The 17052-nt window shown below is 34.4% G+C and overlaps 2 protein-coding genes across 2 annotated transcripts in view; one reads left to right on the top strand and one right to left on the bottom strand.

Moving 5' to 3' along the window:
- LOC119837353 (galactose mutarotase-like) overlaps nucleotides 1–1897 on the top strand; it is a 6329-nt gene extending 4432 nt beyond the window's left edge. Inside the window, exons 4-6 of the mRNA XM_038362910.1 lie at nucleotides 208–470; nucleotides 807–966; nucleotides 1368–1897. Of these exons, the coding sequence (XP_038218838.1) occupies nucleotides 208–470; nucleotides 807–966; nucleotides 1368–1682 (738 nt within the window). The 3' untranslated portion in view covers nucleotides 1683–1897. The remainder of the gene's footprint in view (nucleotides 1–207; nucleotides 471–806; nucleotides 967–1367) is intronic.
- A 10-nt stretch (nucleotides 1898–1907) lies between these two features.
- On the bottom strand, nucleotides 1908–16438 carry LOC119837352 (tryptophan 2,3-dioxygenase). Its single transcript, XM_038362909.1, has 10 exons — nucleotides 16307–16438; nucleotides 11640–11809; nucleotides 10607–10740; nucleotides 6159–6281; nucleotides 5871–5962; nucleotides 5308–5452; nucleotides 3827–3948; nucleotides 2946–3073; nucleotides 2636–2729; nucleotides 1908–2353 (listed from the first exon to the last, which is right to left on the bottom strand). The coding sequence occupies exons 1-10, from the start codon at nucleotides 16321–16323 to the stop codon at nucleotides 2173–2175; spliced, it is 1206 nt and encodes a 401-aa protein (XP_038218837.1). The 5' UTR covers nucleotides 16324–16438; the 3' UTR covers nucleotides 1908–2172.
- Nucleotides 16439–17052: the final 614 nt, after the last annotated feature.

The raw sequence follows: 17052 nt of genomic DNA, 5'->3' as shown, positions 1-17052 counted from the left end.
GAAGTGGGAGAAAAACGGGTGTGAGTTACATACATACAAACATACAAGTGAAGCTAATAAAAGCGTGTTAAAAATGAAACTTCACAGGGCATTAGTCAATTATATTTGCTGCTTCGTCTATTGTCTTACCAATCCGAACCGTATTGTAAACCGTGAAATAACCTTTTTTTTTATTTCATATCTAAAAAATCATCTTCATAATTCAAGGTCAACTGGAATTCATCAGTAGACGGTACCAAAGTAACATTCAGTTATTTATCAAAAGACGGTGAAGAGGGCTACCCTGGGAATCTAATCACCAACGTCATCTATGAGGTGACGGGTGACGATTCGCTGCATGTTACCTTTAAGTCGATAACTGATAAGAAGACTTTATTGAACCTCACAAATCATTCGTATTTCAACTTGGCCGGCCATAACGCTGGATCAGACGGTTTATTTGATCATGTCATCAATATAAATGCTGATAAGTGAGTATTGGTATATTTCAAAGGCGAATACGAAACGAATTTATTTTAATAATGCCACTTATAGAATGTAGGAAGATAATATTACAGCCCAAAAAAGTTTGGCTTTACTTTTACATGTTGTATCGAATTATTCGAGTGATGTTTTAAGTTTTATATATTAGAGAGCAAGTCTAGCTCTATAAAACAAAATAAGTGCCGTCACAAAAGGTATAATTTAGGCCTATACGTCAACGAAATTTTAACTGCCCTAGATAATGTTTTAGAATACCAAAGATTGTTTGAATTTATTAAGTGTCTATGGGTAAGGTGATGCTAAATATAGATATTTTTTTATAGGATAACGGAAACGAATTCAGGGTCTATCCCCACCGGCCGGCTGATCAAAGTGGGTGGGACTCCGTTTGACTTGCGTGTTCCCATTCGTCTTGGAGACGCTATGAGCAAAGCAGAGAATTTGTTTGACGATAACTTCTGTGTTACTACATTTGGGCGAAAGGTTCGTATGCTCTTGAATTATAAAATTTAAATTGAATTAAATTGCAAGTGTGGTCTAGAGACCTTGTATTATAAGATCCTCGTTTAGAAATAAACGCGCCAATTTCAGCCAATCAGCTATGTTTTGTGGCCCACTAATGTAATATCGTAATAAGATTTCTTAACACAGTTTTTTTTACATGAAATATCATAATTTTTATATCCGAAAGTAGACGATGACATATTTTCCTCAACTTGTCCATGCTTCATTAAAACATTGCTGAATAACATTAGTGTCGAAATTTCAATTATGTTAATACATTTACTATTCCGATGCTCTTAATTTCTGATTCTGATCTTAATATCCATACAAAATAGCATTTCAAATTTCCCAATTTTCAATATAATGTTTTTGGCTTTCAGGATTTGAACTTTGTATCACGCGTGTACCACCCAGATACGGGGAGATATCTAGAAGTATACAGCAATCAGGCAGGAGTCCAGCTATATACTGGCAACTCTCTCCCGGATCCCTCAGATTCTGCTCTCATCGGAAAAGATGGTGCCGGTTACAGACGTCACGGGGCGTTTTGCTTGGAAACTCAAAATTATCCGGATGCCATCCACCATACTAACTTCCCGGATGGTGTGTTGAAGCCGGGCGATTTGTATGACCATAAAGTGATATACCGTTTTGGCGTCGAAAAGGCAAATGGACCACGTGTGGTCAACGTTTGATGAATAGATTTTCCCTTATTATAGGTTTATTTTGTTTTCATTGTGGGAAAACAGGACAATTTTTTTTATTTATAAAGGATATTTGATAATTATGTATCTAATAAATAATATTTTTAAACATAAAAAAACGAGATTATAGACGGTCTTAAATACTTCCTTGGCATTTTACATTTTAGCTCTTACATAATAATGTTTTATATGAACAAAGATTAAATAAAAACGCAATTTATTGAATGGTTGTTTATTATTTAAAAATGAATCTAGTACATTTTAACTTATATTCACTGAAGTTTTATTGTCATAGTTCAATAAAAAACAAATTAAAATCATTTGGAATACTAGATTGACGCCTTAGACAGTATAAAATTTATAAGAATTAATCACATAATATATCCATGCAATAGCAAAACATATTTTTGCATTTCGAAAATTTCTTTAAAGAATATGCCTGAAAATATGTATGAACTTAGAATTAAATGTTTTCTAGGTTCTATAAAGACGATTCCAACCCGTTTTGGCCATTTTGTTTTTCCATTCCATTCTCCTTAACCTGCTCTCCCCAAGTGAGGTTGAGGTCCCTCTTCATCCCGTCATCGAGAGGTGGAATGAGGGACCGTGGGAGGAGGAACGTTGATAAGTTGAAGAGATCCAGGAACACTTTGTAACGGTCGCTGTGGGAGAAATGGTAGGTTCTAGAATGTTCTAACATATATTGTTAGATGCAACTCGTCTTAATGAAATATTGTGTGCGATTTTGCATTAATTGAATAATTTAAATGCATTACAAATTCTACAATTTGTCATCTTAACAATGTGATTTATTTTTTAAGCAAATTCAACATTTATATGCAATATTCATGATTCCTTTTGGTTATCCGATGGTGATGGTTCGAAGGATCTACCTGAAGATATCAAATACTAGATGATTTTAAGCGTTTTTAAGTATTTCTTACCTCAAAGTCGATCGTAAATATTGATAGCCAGAGGAGCCGCCGGTCCCGAGCTGTTGCGAGCCAATCATACGTTGTACCATTATTACATGATTATCTGAAATAATTAAATTTATTAATGCCTTTGTAAATAGTGGGGAACTTTACGAAAACAAATGTTTTTAATAATAGAAATATTTATTTTTTTAAATTTAGCACATTTCGAAACTTAAAAATCTGAGTATATTTACTTACCATGAATAAAAACACTATATTTACTAATACCCAGGGTTAAAAAAATATCAAGTTAATCATGCAATAAATTTAAACTTACATCGCCATTTCGTAATAAGACTGTCCATATCCATGAGGAGAGTTAGCAGCTGATGTGGCTGCGAGAAGCGAGGTTCGTCACGGTAGAACGTGATCATTATAGCGCCTTGCAGCGCTTTGTGGGATAACCTAGGCCATGTACGAACATCTTATTTAGGATTTAAATATAAAAGACTGTAACGGATTTTTAAATTTATTTATTAGCTGGACGCCTCAGCTTCGCCCGGGTAGTGATTTATCGTAATTGAAACACTATAAACTAACCTATCTTTTAAGTTGGATCAAACTGCGCTGCTGCGCTGGTGCGCAAATTCGATTGAAATCGGTTGAGTAGTTTAGGAGTCCATCGCGTACAAACAACGTGACACGTAATTTATATATGTTAAGATTTATGTCGACGCTAAATAATATAATGAATAAATGACCACGCTCCTGTAAAGTGTTCGAATCCGCGGGTTAATGAATGTAACGAATAAATCGCGTTTAAAATCCGTTAAACAGTCTTTAATTTCTTAAATGTATAATACTCGCGTAAAAGCAAACACGTGAAAATGCTATCTTATTTAGAAACTTAACAATTTTAAATTTTGTAAAGAAATCGGTGGTGAGACGAGATTACTCAGGCTCCAAAACTACGACACAGATTTTGACATGTTTTTTTTTAATAGATACGAGTGAGGAAGGGCAAAAAACGCGGGTTCGAATCTCGCCTCATGATAATTTTTTTTTCTATTCTTCAAAAAAAATTCAGATACTAATGATTAAAGAGGAAGGTTTATATGTAAGCAAATTCCCGAAAATCACACATACTGTTATGTTTGTAATGATAGTAATGATTTAATTATAAGAAGAAAATAAAAGATGTATATAACCAAACGGCACCTCCTTTCTCCCCTGGATCTTAAAGCGTCATGGACTGTTGGATCAAAGATCGAGCGGTAGATCTCTCGCCGATTTTCGATGTCTTGGAGGCGGTGGGACCGCACCACTTCGTTGGGTTCCCGCTGGAAATGGTTTTCGGTGGATTTTAACCGATTTAGTAAGCAGGAAGTAATGTTTTCGATTGTATGCATCAGGAATTCCATGTTTTCTGAGTGTATGTTTAAAAAAATGTTACATGTTTGCCAGAAACGTTGAGATTTTAGAGTTTCAAAGTTGAAACTGGTTTTTCATTAGAACGCATTAGCAACGCCCTAGCTACAACTAGTTCTAACTAGAAATAAATGGCACGCATATAACGGTAGCAAGGATATTCAATAAGTTAAAGTGATTATATCAAATAATAAATAAAACAGAATTATATTTTATATGGTAGAACTAAAACAGAATGATATTTAAAGGCGGGTACAGACTGCTGCAACGCAACATGCAATGCAACACGAAACGAGCATTGCATCAGTGTAGACGCGGGGCGCGCACAACGTGCGCACGAACCGCGCATGTACCTACTCACATCTGTTTCCGAGATGCGCGCGAACGGATCGCTCAGTCTGCAAAAGAACACGCAAAGGAATGGATCGTGACGACCAATTGCGGGCTCTGATGATAGTCAGTGCTTCATTATTAATAGTGAATCATGTGATAAAACGCAGAAGACATCGACGTTGGTGGCGTACAGAGTTGTATAGTCAGAGAGCTGGTACTCCACGTAAATGTAACCGCCTCCTCCGCCGCAGTAGCGTCGTCTTGTTCCATGTTCGCGCGCGTCTAGCCGTACACACCACACAACCTGTCCACATTGACGCTCCGCGCATACTGCGCGCCTCTTTGTGTTCGGGGAAAAAACCGACAAATTTCGGGTCGCTACGCGCAAGAGTTGCAACAATCTGTTCGTGCGCGTAGTAGACGCGGTTCGTGCGCGCAAGGCGTCTACACTATAGGAATTCTGTTACTTTACATGATACATTGCAGCAATGTGGACGTCAAATTCTTGCATTGCATGTTGCATTACATGTTACTTTGCACCAATGTGTACCCGGCTTTATATGTTCATATTGATATAAAATAATCCCGCTATTAGTAGATCTAATATCATAAAGCGAAAGTTTGTAAAAATGATGGATCTTAATTACTCTTGCACGCAATAAACTCTCTTGGGATCTAGGTGAAATTTGGTACAGAGATCCAGACTGTAATCTTATAGTCTAGATTACCACAAAGCCGGGTACTATGCGAGCGAAGTCGCAGGTTTCAGCTAGTATAACAATCAGAAATATTCACCCTGAATTTGAACAGAGTTTACGTGCGTCCGTGTAAGTTTGCGTGTGTACGAGTATATTCGCGTGTGTGCGTGCTTGTGTTAACTTCACATTTCATCGTCAAACGATTAACCACGATTTTAAAATAACGTAATACAGAATTACCCTTGCTTCCTCTATATCGTCTTCCAGCATTTTGGTGACGACTGCCTCGAATTTTCCCCAGAAATTGAACCCGTGAGTGTTGAGGCCCGGCGTGCGCTCTAACCAACGCTCTATGAGGGCGAGTAGAGCTGGTTCTTCCTCTGAGCTGAAATGAAGAGAAACAGCTTAGAGAAGAGATTTGATTGAGGAATTTTGTACAAGAGAAATGTGGAAGTCGAGCACGCTTCAGCACCAATTGATCAAGCTCGCAACGGAAGGTCGCATGAAATAGTAGCATGCTACTATTTCATGCGACCTTCCTTCCGTTCCTTCTATGTTTCGTTCGACGAGTGAGGGAGCCGGTGGCCCGTATCGTTTTCCTCGCCCTTCACAGTCCATTCCGTTATCCCCTCGTCAATCCTTTCCTTATTCCTTACTCCTTTAAAGTGGCACTTGCTTTACTTTGTGAATACTTCCACTGCGAACGTTCATGGACGGTGGGGATCGCTTACCATCAGGCAAGCCACCAGCTCACTATGACATATATATATATTTCATAATAAAGAAAAATAATATAATCTTACTTCTTTAACGCCACCATCGCTTCTGGATCGTCATCAAACACTGTCTGGTAATTCTGGTTGTATTTTACACGTAATGCTTGTTTTAAGCCCAGCTGAAAAAACATTTCTCTATTTCACATTTCCATAATTATTATACAATGATTATTTACGCCCCAACCCCACATATATAGCTTATAGAGCATATCTAACAAGAATTTTTGAAATCCGCTCCGTTGTTTCTTGAGATAAGCACTTTCAAATAAACAAAATCAAACAACTCTTTGTATTATTAAATAATTTCTCATTTACCTTGTTTTCTAATAATCTGAACTGTAAACTCTGAAAGCCTGAAGCGGGACGCAGGTACTGTCTGAAGTCCATGAAGTCTAGAGGCGTCATTGTTTCCAATATCATTACTTGGTCTACCAGCAGCTGAAATAAACGTACTCTTTATAGCTTCTTGTTAATATATAATATCCTTATAGATTTAGTTTAAGTTTTTGGAATTACCCAGTTATGGCTGATTTAAAAAAGAATCTTTATTGATCGAGTCTATTATTTGAGCCTGTAGGTTTGTTGTGATGTATCTATTGCGTGTGCGCCATGGGATAGATACATTTAATGATATATAATTATTATTTACAAAAAGGTAGGAGGAAAAGGAAGGTAGAAAAGATCACCGACCTGCCTGGGAATGGCGGTACGACTGCAGTTTCAAATTAAAATTCAATATTATAATAATTTACAGTATATTTCTCAATTAAATTCATTGAATCTTTATCAAGTTCAAGCTCTTGACCGACAAGTCTTGAAATTATATACTTTTCCGGATTAATAATATGCTTCCTTAATTACTACGATTTTATTTCGTACTTTAAAAATATTTATGTTGAATATTGCAATAATAAATATTTTTAGGTATGAGTATGTTAAGTAAGAGAGAAATAACCCTTTTTTTAACTTTATTAAACAAAATATATTCTCAATTCGACTGTTTTTGTACCGATGTCAAAAAAAGGAGGAGGCCATCAATTCAACTGTATTTTTTATAACTTTTCACTGAACCCTTATTTATGATTTTTTTATTTGATGGCGCTGCCATGTGGTGTCATTTTAAATTTAATCTAGTTCTGGCAACATGAAGCTGATTGGTGTTTCTTATAATTATTTGGTTATATATTAACAAAAATTAGGATTTATCTGATGCATTTTTAATTATAATATTATAGGAGAAAGAAAGTAATAAAAGGATTAATAGACGAAAGGTAATTGTAATTTAGTAGATTATTGTTGCATTATTCACGTCTATGATTTATGAACACACTACACGTCATTATGATAACGGTATCATAAACTACGTCTTCCGATGTCATATGTCAGAACATTATCAGATAACAGGCCTATACATAAATATTATTTTATATTATGAAACCGGTTTGATCTTAATTCTATTAAAAATCAAATCAACGTCGATGGATTTGAAAGTTGTTTTTAATGTTTAGTAGCTATACTACGACATTTCTGTTTCGGTTACAATTATAAATTTCCGTGGTGGAAAACAACTCTTTCATTTTTAGTTTATGTGAAAACCCTATGTTATCTACGCAATGTTTTATGATATAACAGTACTTAAATTTGTTTTTTATTCTAGTAGACGATGGAGATACATGTAAAGGACATGATTTTTATGTAGTAAGTAGGTAAATACTTATGAATTGCGTATGCACATACTGGGACTCAATTCAGTGCTGTGTTTTAAGCATCTTATATATTTTATAGATGGTTTAAAATCGGTAATGATTTTGAGAAGTTTTTACTTTGCCTTAAATAGTCGTTATGCAAGTCAATGAAATAAATGTAGGTTCTTTTGATTTAGACAACGTTGAAACTCAATAATTTTATTTCTATTCTCATTCATCTATTTCCTAAATTATTAATATAATACGTATCTATAAACAATTTTAACAGACTTTCTCAAGAAGGAAGGAAGGAAATCGAGAGTTTTTTTTTAGTTACTCGATAACTCCCTGGGTATTTCATCCGATTGAGGTGATTCTTTTTGTGTTGATGGAAAATTATTGTCGTTTAATTCAATGGGATTTTAAAATGTTAAAATCTGGAACCTTTTAACTGGGACGTCGGTTACTTTTTTGTTATTTATTGTAGAACTATTTAATACATATAACTATTTTATACATACAGTAATAACATAACGTTAACTACATATTATTATACAATGATAAAAAATACATTTTAACAATAATAATTTGAGAAAAAACATAATTATTATTCTTGTTCAATCTGATAAAGTATCTATATTCATTCAAGTTTATCTCAATTAATTAACGAAGATTTAACCGAAATTCCAGCAAATTCGATAGCTAGTCTAATTACTTTTTGATTGTTCTTCAATAACCAATTAACCAGTGAAAATAATTAATAACGAATAATTATATATCAAAGAGTTACATAATATTATGCCAATACGTACTTATTAATTGGTTTAAATAAAAGAACATGCAATGTCGATTTCACCAAATCATAAAAAACGGTTACAATTGTGAATTTCCGTGGTTTTGAAGATATGTTACTAAAAAAATGAATATAATAACTAGATCCAAAGGAAAAAACGAGTAAGATGTGAGTTTACATTCCAATAGTTTAGGTATACGTTGGTATGTGATTTTATGCATTTAATTCTATTCTTCAAAGCAAATATATAATAAAAAAGCATATCAATCTTAGCGAATAAGTAACTAATTACCTCAATAAGTGGGCAAATGCTACTCGTTTCATTTTAATATGTTTTTTACTATAGTGGATATGAGGAATTTCGGAGGCGGGGTAATTGTGGGAATTTGCGAATGTGACATCAGATGATTGTTTCATTGCGAGTACCGTGTAGTATTGTACAAAAACAAACAGATTTGATAATAATATCATTATATAAACAATCTGCTGCGTGGTTATTATATGATTGGATTTGCCCCGTCATCCTAAATTACCCAAATGCACCTAAAACTCCAATTACGTATCGTAGGTGTGATATGAATAATTATTAGCTTCTTTTTTTAATAAATCTATAAAAAGGCATAAAGGTTTGTATCCTATCCTACTAATCCTAGTAATATTATAAATGCGAAATTTATTTGATGTGTGTGTGTTTGTTGCTCTTTCACGCAAAAACTATTGAACCGATTGAAATTGAAATTTGATACGCAGACAGCTGGACAACTTGAATAACATATAGGTAACTTTTTATCCCGATATTCCTACGGGATACGTACTTACGCGGGTGAAACCGCGGGGCGCAACTAGTACAAAATATGATTGTGAACAGATTTGCCATGTGACATCTTTTAAAGATCGATGTTGACATTGAGAATAAAAAAAAAAATATTCGGACGTACATTATCATCACGTTATCACATAGTATTGAACTTATTAGGGACGTAAGTATGTAAATATTTTTCTAGACAAGGACATCAAATACGTTTTTTAGCTTATTCATATCATCTGTAAATGGAATGGAGTCGAAGGCGCTGTAATTCTTGTATAAATTTTTTCGTGGGCGTCCATTAATTAATTACGTTGCGTGTTTATTTCGATCGCTCCATCCCTCTGGTGAAATTTCGTGAGATTTAACTGAACTGAAAGCTAGTATGTATAGAATGCGGCAAGGAATACTAAAATATACATAATATGCATATGACAATACGGTAGCTTGCTAAATTAATAATTAAACCATACGTTATCTATAACATAAGCGAATAGGACTGCATATTACATAATTAAAGATCTTTGAAGGAATGTGCATGTTTTATAATAAATATTTTTAAAGATATTTAAAATATGGCGTTTAATTGTTAAATGTGCATTGCATAAAAAGTGAAGTCCCGTGTCCCCTACTGGGGTATGGGGCAGATGATATACATCTGTTTCACTGATCGATTTTCTTTATGTACAAGTAGGTGATCAGCCTTCTGTGTCCTGCCAGACCGAGACATTTTTTTTTATTGTCCCCACCGGGAATCGAACCCAGGACCCCTCGGTTCTACGCTCACGCGTTTACCACTGTACCAAGGAGGCGTCATCGCTTCTCGGCCTTTTGGCTAAGATCAAAGTGTAGTGCATTGCATAGTGAGTACAAAATAGTCACTGATATTATATGTTAACTTCGTTTTCAATCGCAGTATTTAATTAAATGCAAGGTATGTGATGGAGGAGATGAAAGAAAACCAGTTTCTACAAATCTAATTACTTTTGTGGGTAAACTCTGGGTATATTCATTTGAGAAGTGTGTTGGATGAAACGATATTTTGCAAATCAATGAATACCTATATGGTACCTTAGAAAGGGTTAAAATTTAGACGTATATTTTGAATATTGAAAAAATTTCTACGATTTAAATGCACTACAATTAGTAGCAAGTCTGAGAAAAGATACAGTATCTGAAATAAATTGTCTATGTCTATGTCTATGCCTATTATCTATTAAAAAAGATAATAATTTGATTTATTTCTTGAACACAAAAATGAAACTATCAAAAAATATAAAATTCAGCACAACAGGTTGAAGGCGGTTTTATCGCTATCGAGCGATTTCTACCAGACAACCCCTAAGCAAATTAAAAGTTGCGATGTAAGAGTCGTCGTAAGTCGATGTCCATGTAAATTCAATTTTTAAATATGCGGTGGTAGCGCTTACCATCAGGCGACCCACCAACTCCTCTTCCGACAATGACATAAAAAACTTACCTTTAATATAAGCACGACCCTGTTCAATCTCTTCAGTATCTCCATGGTGTGGCTCTCATCCAACCCTTCCACATTCAGCATGGATCGCACCGAGTCCACTTCGAAGATGATCTGCTTGAACCATAGTTCGTATGCTGAAGAAAAAAAAATTGTTCGATAATTTGAGAAATATAATATAGAATAACGATTATTCGGGATTCGAATACAACGTGGCAATGTCTTAAATCGCTAGGCCATCTTTGATCAAACAGGTCACAGATAGAACTATTTTTTTTTGGATTTGAATCTGCTCTATAAGGTCACTCCAAACACCTATAACTAACAAGTTAAAGCTAAGTAAAGAAGAGTAGAGAGAAGAAGTAAAGAAGCCCACGAAATTTCGCTATAATCAAGCTAATGCTGGATTTTGTTGCCACTTCATACTACTAAAGGACTCCATTAAAAAAATTGCACGTGTACGCTGAATTTTAAAGAGTTTTGGGGTAATAAAGGACTCTTCATTAAAATACAACTTTAAAGACTCAAAAGGACTTAACATTTAATTCAGAAATTGTTATCTATTACAGAAAAGTACAATCTAACCTCACTGCTACGTTATTTTTAACAGACGCTGCCAAAAATGAAGGAGGTTGTTAACTCGACTGATTTTTTGGTCTTGTTATTCGATATCGCCGTGGGTGTTCAACTTATTGGCGTGATTCATATTATGTTTGATAGGAATATATTTTCATTTGGTCCCATCTTAGAAACTGGAGTGACACCTTTTCCCAAGGGACGACTATCTTCTTTTTTTGTGGATACGAATAATATATATAAAAACTAGCTGCGCTCCGCGGTTTTACCCGCGTAATTCCGTATCCCGTCCGAATATCGGGATAAAAGTTGCCTATATGTTATTCCAGTTGTCCATTTATCTACGTACCAAAATTCTTTGCAATCGGTTCAGTAGTTTTCGCGTGAAAGAGCAAACACACACACATCCTTACAAACTTTCGCATTTATAATATTAGTAGGATAGTAGGATATCCCTTACCTTGATGTGTAACAATGAAGAGATGTTCATCGTGTACTGGCTTGGAGGTCTCTGCGCTAAGCATCCGCTGCGCAGCTAGAAGCTTGTCCAGCATCAGGTATTCGCCATACAGCATACCAGCCTCATTGCCCAGGTGGTTACCATCTTGCCCTATATCTTCTAACGCTGATCTGTGAAATTTTACGCAGAGTTATAGTAAATTTGCTGTTTGTCGCGGCTTAGCTGACGCGGTAAAGGAAAATCATCTTATATATAAAATTCTCGTGTCACAGTTTTCGTTGCCATACTCCTCCGAAACGGCTTGACCGATTTTGATGAAATTTTTTGTGTTTATCGGGTAGGTCTAAGAATCAGACAACATCTAGTTTTATAACCCTAAATGATAAGAATAAGGCAGAACAGCGTTTGCCGGGTCAGCTAGTCAAAGATATAAAATTTTAAATAAAGCGTTATCTATCAAAATACATAAATTCAGTAGCGATTCAACGCATTTGGTATAATGGATCTAAAGTAGCATTTGTTACTCTCTAGCTTCTTGACTCTCTTCAGACATAAAATGAGATATTAATTATTATTAGTACTGCAGTGTCATATATTGAGTATAGCTGTTTCTCATTTTTTTTTCAGAATAAAACTACCGCCAACCGTGACTATTTAACGCGCTTTTATTAGCTTCATCTGTATGTTTGTGTGTCTTTAAAAACGATTAAGACCTACTTTAAACTTACGGATTTAATTCAAACTTTGTACGCTTATCCAGGTTCGATGACACTGCAATAATATACTGCGCTACTAAATAATGTCTTAGATTTTTAATAAATTTCATGAGATTCTCTGTATTATCTTCATAAGAATCGCCACGAGTAAATATTTGAGTAGCTAGTGACTTTTAAGGGGAAGTGAGACATTAAACCAAATTGATTCTAAAATTGGCGCATTTTTTGTATTTTTACGACGGTTACTTTTTTAAAGTTTTGTTTTTCATGGTTTTGTTTTGTATGGAATGTACATAGTGAACGTTAATGTGATATTTTATGCCCAAACCACCTTTTGCCTATTATTATAGTATGTTGCACTATTAAATTGCAGATGTATAGTTTACATATTATTTGTATAGTATATATTTGTTCCCACATGCTTATTTAAAGCACATATTAACGAAAGAATTAAACGGCCTACAAATTGTTAAAAATACCAGGCAATTTATATAATTCATTTAGATAAGACCCAGAAGCCCCCCGTTTTCAAATAAAAAAAAAAGTTCGAAAAGTTCTGTTCTAACAAACACAAAAAAACACAGTCGAATTGAAGACGCGCTCCTTTTTCGAAGTCGGTAGATAAGCTCGCTTTACTAACAAAATTACTCTTGTATTATATACAAATATAGAATACACAGTATATCAATTGCAGCTTGTCACAACACGTGCATGCATTTTGAATGTTATTTTTACAACTCTATATTTATTAAGGAAATGGTATATTTATTTTGGGCCATCCGCGTTGGTAAGCATTTTAATTTATACGTACAAATATTTATTTATAAACATCACATTTAAATGGCTTGAGATTAAAAATTAAACTTTCTATTTTACTGAGAAATAAGCTAACCTTGTTAGGCTTTCGCATTTATGTCATTTTTATTTTTAAATTCTTTATATTTTTTTTTTATTTTACGAATTAAAGGTATACTTGGATGTTTAAGAACGTCATAAATTACGATACTCATCATCATCACCCCATACACGTTCCCACTGCTGGGACACAGGCCTCCTATGAGGGTTCAGGCCATAATCCACCACGCTGGCCAAGTGCGGCTTGGCAGATGTCACATGTCGTCGAATTTTTGATTCTTGGACATGCCGGTTTCCTCACGATGTTTTCCTTCACCGTTTTAAGCAGTGGTGATGTTATCCACGTGTGCAGGTAAATTGAAAAATCAATTTATTTCCTGCACGCTCGCCGGGTCTCGAACCCCGACTTATCGATTTTAGAAGTCCGAGGTTCTCACCACTGAGCCACCACTTCTTTTACGTACGTTACGTTTTAAATTACGATACTGAAACTGATTAATTAATCAATTCTTGAACTTTCCCACTCCAATATTGGTCTTAACAAGAGCTTAGTTAACGTTAAGTGAATTGAGTTATGATCGAATTGTCCATAATTAATAATTCATTATGCTATATAGAGCAATGTGTCTATTGACCCAGTGTGTAAACCGGTCGATATTTAAAGTTACTTAACTGTCATATGTTATTTAACTGTACTATTATATTTACTAGCTGTTGCCCGCAGCATCGGCCGCGTATCTTAATAAATTTGTATCGTACAAACTTTCCCTATTTTATCCCCTTGGATGTAGAATTTATCAAAATCCTTTCTTAGTGGATACCAACATCATAGCGTCTATCTGTATGCCAAATTTCAGCCCGATCCGTCCAGTGGTTTGGGCTGTGCGTTGATAGAGCACTGTGTCAGTCAGTCACCTTTGAGTTATATATATATATTTAAATTCAGGTAGGTACTAGCTAATACCCGTGACTTCATATGCCATTTGCCAGATTAAGCCTATATTTTAAGTTTTAAGATTTAAAAGGAAGATAAATTAACGGTGATCGAAGATCGAAAAGTGGACGGGGGTGAGCTTATAAGGATAAAAACCTTTCTGGTCGATTTTCTGCGAAAGTTCCCACGAAAAAACGTTGATTGACAAACTTGTAGGTAATTTAAATATCTACAACTTTTGCATTCACCATTTTTTCACATAACATCAATGTTTATGTGAATAATTCAAATAGCAATTTTTATGAAATTATTTTCGTTTTTTTTTAATATGTTATTGTTTTTACCTTAAGTATTATATAAAAAATTTAGGAAAGGCGATAATTATTAATGACGAATCCTCCCTATTAAAATCTAAAAATCCGTATCTTTTAAAGTTGGTGGACGTTTTATTCCTTGAACTATCTTCAGAAAGAAGATAGTTCAAGGTATACACCACCACTGTAAATGCAACTACCAGTACGTTAAGCATTTACAAGGTTCATAAAGCAAAATTGAATTCTAAGTAATTCGATATACGTGGCGAGGTGAGTGATTTGTGGTGTAGGCAGTTATGATACATGGTCATTGGACATAGTACGTACGGCCTGCTGAGGTTGTGTAGCGTATTTTGTTTCAATACTAGCTATAAACCGCGGCGGCACTCGCGTGGTACCGTGGTTGAAAAATAGCCTATGCCCTATGCAGAGCGCCGAGACTCGCGTGGTTAAAAAATAGCCTATGCAGACTATAATCAAATCAAATCAAATTTCATAAATATACTATGAGCTTTTTACGTGAAAGAGTAACAATCTTCATCCTTACAAACTTCCACATTTTTAACATTAATAGGATAAGAAGTAGGAAGTAGGATAACGATTTATAAAAATATTTAATGATGCATTTACACATTCGTGTTCGCCAATCCGCTCCGTAACTACAGAACATTCGACCTATAAATCCGTGTGAGTTTGTATTCGTCCGAAAACCCGCTCTTAACATCAATACATGAATATCAAGGCAAATAGCTGGTGCGTGTGTGTGTGTTCGCACAAATGTGCAAATATACCATAAGAAGAATGTTCTCACTGTTTATTGCTTTAATGATATAACCTGCAACCTGCAGCATATAAACAAACACACGTGAGGTTAGGTTAGGTCAAACGATAGGTATTATGTTTTTAAAACACATAAATAGCTGATAAGGGTGCAAAGGGTCTAATTTTTTGCTCATTGCTGGCGGAAACCGTCCTGTTGAGTAGATTACGACTGTTGAAAAAATCGAAATGTTTTCATAAATGAAGATAAATTATGATTATATAATAAATAGTGTCTCGCGTATTGATAGTGCCTTCTGTCACGAAGAAATATTCTATTGTGAGAGTTATCTATGTTTTTTTATTTATACCACATGCACACATTCGTGCGTATGGCGAGGCGAATAACGAATATTCGTTATAAGGTCCACTCAGGAGGAGCAGTTCGCGAGATAATTTCGAACATACGCACGAACAAATGGAATGCGCTTCTGCCTCGCTATTCGCACGAATGCGGTTTATAATTTATGTAGCTGTCGTCCCGGCTTCGCCCGTGGTACATATTATGTAACTCAAGTTGCAGCTTATTTATGGTGAAAGAATTTCTGAAATCGGTCCACCAGTTTTTGTGTGATTATTACAAACATATATAGGCATATAAATCTTTCCTCTTTTTAATATTAGTATAGATATGGATTACGTATATTGGTTCATTAAATTGCTAACATGATCACAAACTAAATTAATGTATTAGGTTGAGAATATATCACTTTATAGACAACAACAAATAGGATAGTTAAAAACCTAATTATTATACCTATATACATATTATTAAATAATCTAACGTTATTGGTACATTATATTTAGGTACATTTTTAGTTTTTATTAAACACGAGCTGTTAGCCCCAGCTTCGTTGGTGATACATATATTTAACCTTTGTCACTTATTGAAGTTGTAGCTTTCTAATGGTGAAAGAATTTTTGAAATCGGTTCAGTGGTTTTCGCGTGAAAAAAATTACAAACAAATTACAAAAATACAAAGGTGTTTATAATACTACTGTAGATTTAAAAAAATCCCCAAAACATACCTCATAGGACACGCCATTTTTTAAATATATAAATTCAATTCACTTTTCAAAACAATTATATTTTGTTCTACGCGCGAAACACGCGCTTTCGAGTCACGCGATCAATTTCAACTGACGGCCGACGAATACGACTACCGAGTTAGCGACTTGTTTTATGTTTAACCATTAAATGATTAAATTATTATTGTCATTACTATCTCATGTTTTGAATGTTTTCGTTTATTATGTATAATTTTCGTTTATCTTACATTCATAAGCAATATTACATTATAATGACAAATATATAATTGATTGATGGATAATGAGATATATGGCTTATGGAATTCTTTGCTGCAAAAAAATGTGTTTCATCATACGGTCATCGATTTATTAATTTAACAATAACTCGAGATTAATAAATAGAATAACTAGGTGTTCGCCCCGGCTTCGCCCGTGGTACAATTATAACTTATGTCACTCAATGAAGTTGCAACTAATGGTGAAAGATTTTTTGAAATTCGTCATGGAGTTTTTGTGTGAAAACATTACAAACATACTTAAAATTACAAAAGTTTTCTCCTCATAATATTACTGCACATTATCAATACTTTTAAAACAATCTAATTTTATTCCTCTAGGTTTAGTATCATCGTTTTCTTGATACTATAGTATTACTTAAAAATAAATCCATTTTATGAAAAAAGAAAGATCACACAAAACCTTATATTATACTTTGTAGATAACCGTGAATTTGAACTGAGTTATTG

This window comes from Zerene cesonia, chromosome 27 (genome assembly GCF_012273895.1).
Source record: "Zerene cesonia ecotype Mississippi chromosome 27, Zerene_cesonia_1.1, whole genome shotgun sequence".
NCBI classification, from domain to species: Eukaryota; Metazoa; Arthropoda; class Insecta; order Lepidoptera; family Pieridae; genus Zerene; species Zerene cesonia.
The sequence above is the reverse complement of the archived record's forward strand: the minus strand, read 5'-3'. Positions and strand labels throughout refer to the sequence as shown.